Source organism: Pristiophorus japonicus, chromosome 1 (assembly GCF_044704955.1).
Source record: "Pristiophorus japonicus isolate sPriJap1 chromosome 1, sPriJap1.hap1, whole genome shotgun sequence".
Lineage (NCBI taxonomy): Eukaryota > Metazoa > Chordata > Chondrichthyes > Pristiophoridae > Pristiophorus > Pristiophorus japonicus.
In genome coordinates this window covers 69,069,284-69,072,674 of record NC_091977.1, presented here as the reverse complement: position 1 = coordinate 69,072,674, position 3,391 = coordinate 69,069,284, and the positions used below count along the sequence as shown (strand labels likewise).

The following is a 3,391-nucleotide window of genomic DNA, read 5'->3' as shown; positions in this document are numbered from 1 at the left end:
TCAGTAGGGAGTGAGAAGGTTTATTCAGTAGGATGTGGGTGGTATATTTAGTAAGGTGTTGGTGGGTTGGTGGGTTCGGGAAGCGGGTATATTCAATGGGAAGTGGGGTATGTTCATAGGGTGAGTGGGGTGGTGGTGGTGGAGGTGGGGAGGTGGGTATGTTCAGTAGGGTGTTGGGAGGGGTATGTTCAATAGGGTATGGAGGTATATTCAGTAGGGGGTCGTGGTGGGGAGGGGGTATGATCAGTTGGGTGTGGGGGGTATGTACAATAGGTTGTGGGGGTATATTCAGAAGGGTGTTGGTTGGTGGCAGTGGGGAGGGTATATTCAGTTGCCTCGCCCAGGGGGAGGGTTTACACTGCCTATTCCAGTGTTGGGAGGGTTTACACTGTTTATTCAAGTGCTGGGAGGGTTTACGCTGCCTATTCCAGTTCCGGAGGGGTTTAAGCTGTCTATTCTGCTGCTGGGGGTGGGGGGGGGGGCGGTGGTTTACGCTGCCTATACTAGTGCTGGGAGGGTATATGCTGCCGATTCCAGTGCCGGGATGGTTTACGCTGCATATTCCAGTGTCGGTGGTTTTACAATGCCTATTCCAGTGCCGCGAGGCTTTACATTGCCTATTCGAGTGTTGGGAGGGTTTACGCTGCCTATACTCGTGCTGGGAGGGTATTTGCTGCCTATTCCAGTGCGGGGGGGTTTAGCTGCCTATTCCAGTGCCGGGAAGGTTTACGCTGCCTAATCCAGTACCAGGAGGATTTACGCTGCCTATTCCAGTGCCGGGAGAGTATACGCTGCCTATTCCAGTGGCGGGAGGGTATACACTGCCTATTCCAGTGGTGGGAGGGTTTACGCTACCTATTCCACTGCCGGGAGAGTATACGCTGCCTATTCCAGTGCTGGGAGGGTATATGCTGCCGATTCCAGTGCTGGGAGGGTTTACGCTGCCTATTCCAGTGCTGGGAGGGTTTACGCTGCCTATTGGAGTGCTGTGAGGGTTTACGCTACCTATTCCAGTGCCGGGAGTGTATACGTTGCTGATTCCAGTGCCAGGAGGGTTTACGCTTCCTATTCCACTGCCGGGAGGGTTTACGCTGCCTATTCCAGTGGCGGGAGGGTATACGCTACCTATTCCAGTGTTGGGAGGGTTTACGCTACCTATTCCACTGCCGGGAGAGTATACGCTGCCTATTCCAGTGCTGGGAGTGTATATGCTGCCTATTGCAGTGCTGTGAGGGTTTACGCTACCTATTCCAGTGCCGGGAGTGTATACGTTGCAGATTCCAATGCCAGGAGGGTTTACGCTGCCTAATCCAGTACCAGGAGGGTTTACGCTGCCTATTCCAGTGCCGGGAGAGTATACGCTGCCTATTCCAGTGCCGGGAGAGTATACGCTTGCTATTCCAGTGGCGGGAGGGTATACGCTGCCTATTCCAGTGCTGGGAGGGTTTACGCTACCTATTCCACTGCCGGGAGAGTATACGCTGCCTATTCCAGTGCTGGGAGGGTATATGCTGTCTATTGCAGTGCTGTGAGGGTTTACGCTGCCGATTCCAGTGCTGGGAAGGTTTACGCTGCCTATTCCGTTGCTCTGAGGCTCTCTGGCCGAGGGACCGGCCGCGCCTGCGCCGTGCAGTCGGCGAGTGGTCCCAGCGGCTGCAGTCCCGGAGCCGGAGCGCGGAAAAGTTTGTTTGTTATCATCAGCCCAACTGCTTGGAGCCGCCGGGCCCGCGGTTCCCCGCCAACACCCCCGGTAAGGACACTCGCTCTTTCTGTTTCTTCCCTCGCTCTCCTTCACCATATCGGGTCAAAATATTCAGCGGGCACCAAAATAGAGCAACGGCTGGGAACCCGATATCTGGGCACCGGCTCCGCCACAACTCCGCCGGCGCCTTTGGCGGAATTTACTGCTTTTTAAACATTAAATTCGCTTCATGTTTAAAAATAGCCCCAGGGAGGCGGCGCCGCGCGTCACTTTCTTTAAATGGCTAAAACTCTGGTGCGGTGTATCGGATTGGGACACTTTGTTACAGCTAAGTGCTGGCAGCCTGGTCCCAGCAATCGCTCTCTGTCTCTGTCTCTGTCTCTCTCTCTTTCCCTCTGTCTCCGGACAGAGAAGCCGGCAGCAGGAGCCCGAAGGCAGTGTGTGTTTTAGACCCAATGATTTTAGAGCGGGCTTTGGCGTGACCGGTAAGAGATTCAAAACTACTGAGTTATATTTCATTATTTTTTTTAAAAAAGGGCTCACATGAACTCTTGAATGTGAGGTGACCGACTCCTCAGTGCCTGTCATTGGCTGCCTTGTGTGGCTCCTAGTAAAGCGTCGTGTCTTCGCACCCCCGGCCTTCACTGCACTCAAATTGCCCTACATGGTTGGAAAATCACTGAAAGCTTTTTTGTTGTTGTTACTTTGTTTAAGACACGCTATTAATTTGTCAAATGGTTCAGAAAATGGTGTAAAAATCACAACTGAGAGAGAAAACACGCAGCTCACAAAACAGAGCCCTGATCTCAGACATTGGTCCCTTGGGGTGGACAATGATGAAATATGAGAATGAACATGAAATCTAGGTGCTCAGTAAATATGTTCTCTGGTACCCGTTCTGAATTTAGCTGTGTGTAAAACTGCCCTGACCGTGATACTGGTGTGACTCACCGTGATCTGAGTCAGAAGGGCTCAAATCCCACGACAGAGACGAGAGCACAACATCTAGGGCTGGCCCTCCAATGCAGTGCCGAGGGAGTGCGGCACTGTTGCAGGTGCCATCTTTCAGATGAGACATAAAACCGGCCCTATCCACCTTGATGGACTTAAGATAATCCACGGCACTATTTCGAAGAAGAGCCTGGAGTTCGCCTATTTATCCCTCAACCAACATCGCTAAAACAGATTATCACATGGCTGTTTGTGGGGCTTTGATGTGTCACGTTTCCATTTCAACAATGACGACACTTCAAAAGTACTTTTATCATTTGTCCTATAAGGACATTCTGAGGTTGTTAAAGGCTTCTTTCGTGGCCATTTGACCTATTCAGGATCGCACATGGGACGTTAGTGCAGAGAGATTTTAATTGCAGTTGTGCTAACAGATCTTAATTTGACCAAAATGTAGTCGGATGCCCTTAACTTTCTGTGTGTCTGCTGGTTTAATGGTGACGGTGACCTTCTCAAAGTCATGGGCTTCGGTGACTGTCCAATATGGGTTGTTGGTAGGTTGGTCAAGTTGGCCAGGATCGATATATCTTTGCTAGTGTAAAAGTTGTATTCTTTGAAGATTGCATATTTGTGGCCTACATGCAGTGGTGCGATGTTTGCAAGCATAGGCAGCCAATCTGTTGGTGTTGATAAAAGTGTACTGTATGAGGCCCTCAAAACTGCCACAAAACTCTCATG

The 3,391-nt window shown here is 51.0% G+C and overlaps 1 protein-coding gene across 3 annotated transcripts in view; it reads left to right on the top strand.

The window, feature by feature from the left end:
* The first annotated feature begins 1,575 nt into the window (after positions 1-1,575).
* The window catches only part of tmod1 (tropomodulin 1), a 109,447-nt gene continuing 107,631 nt past the window's right edge, over positions 1,576-3,391 (top strand). For 2 of the 3 annotated variants that reach the window (XM_070880808.1, XM_070880816.1), the window contains exon 1: positions 1,905-2,187. In XM_070880808.1, coding sequence (XP_070736909.1) covers positions 1,932-2,187 — 256 coding nt within the window. In that variant the 5' untranslated portion in view covers positions 1,905-1,931. Of the gene's footprint in view, positions 1,751-1,904; positions 2,188-3,391 lie in introns of those variants that run through there. The other variant, XM_070880826.1, reaches the window with a different exon arrangement.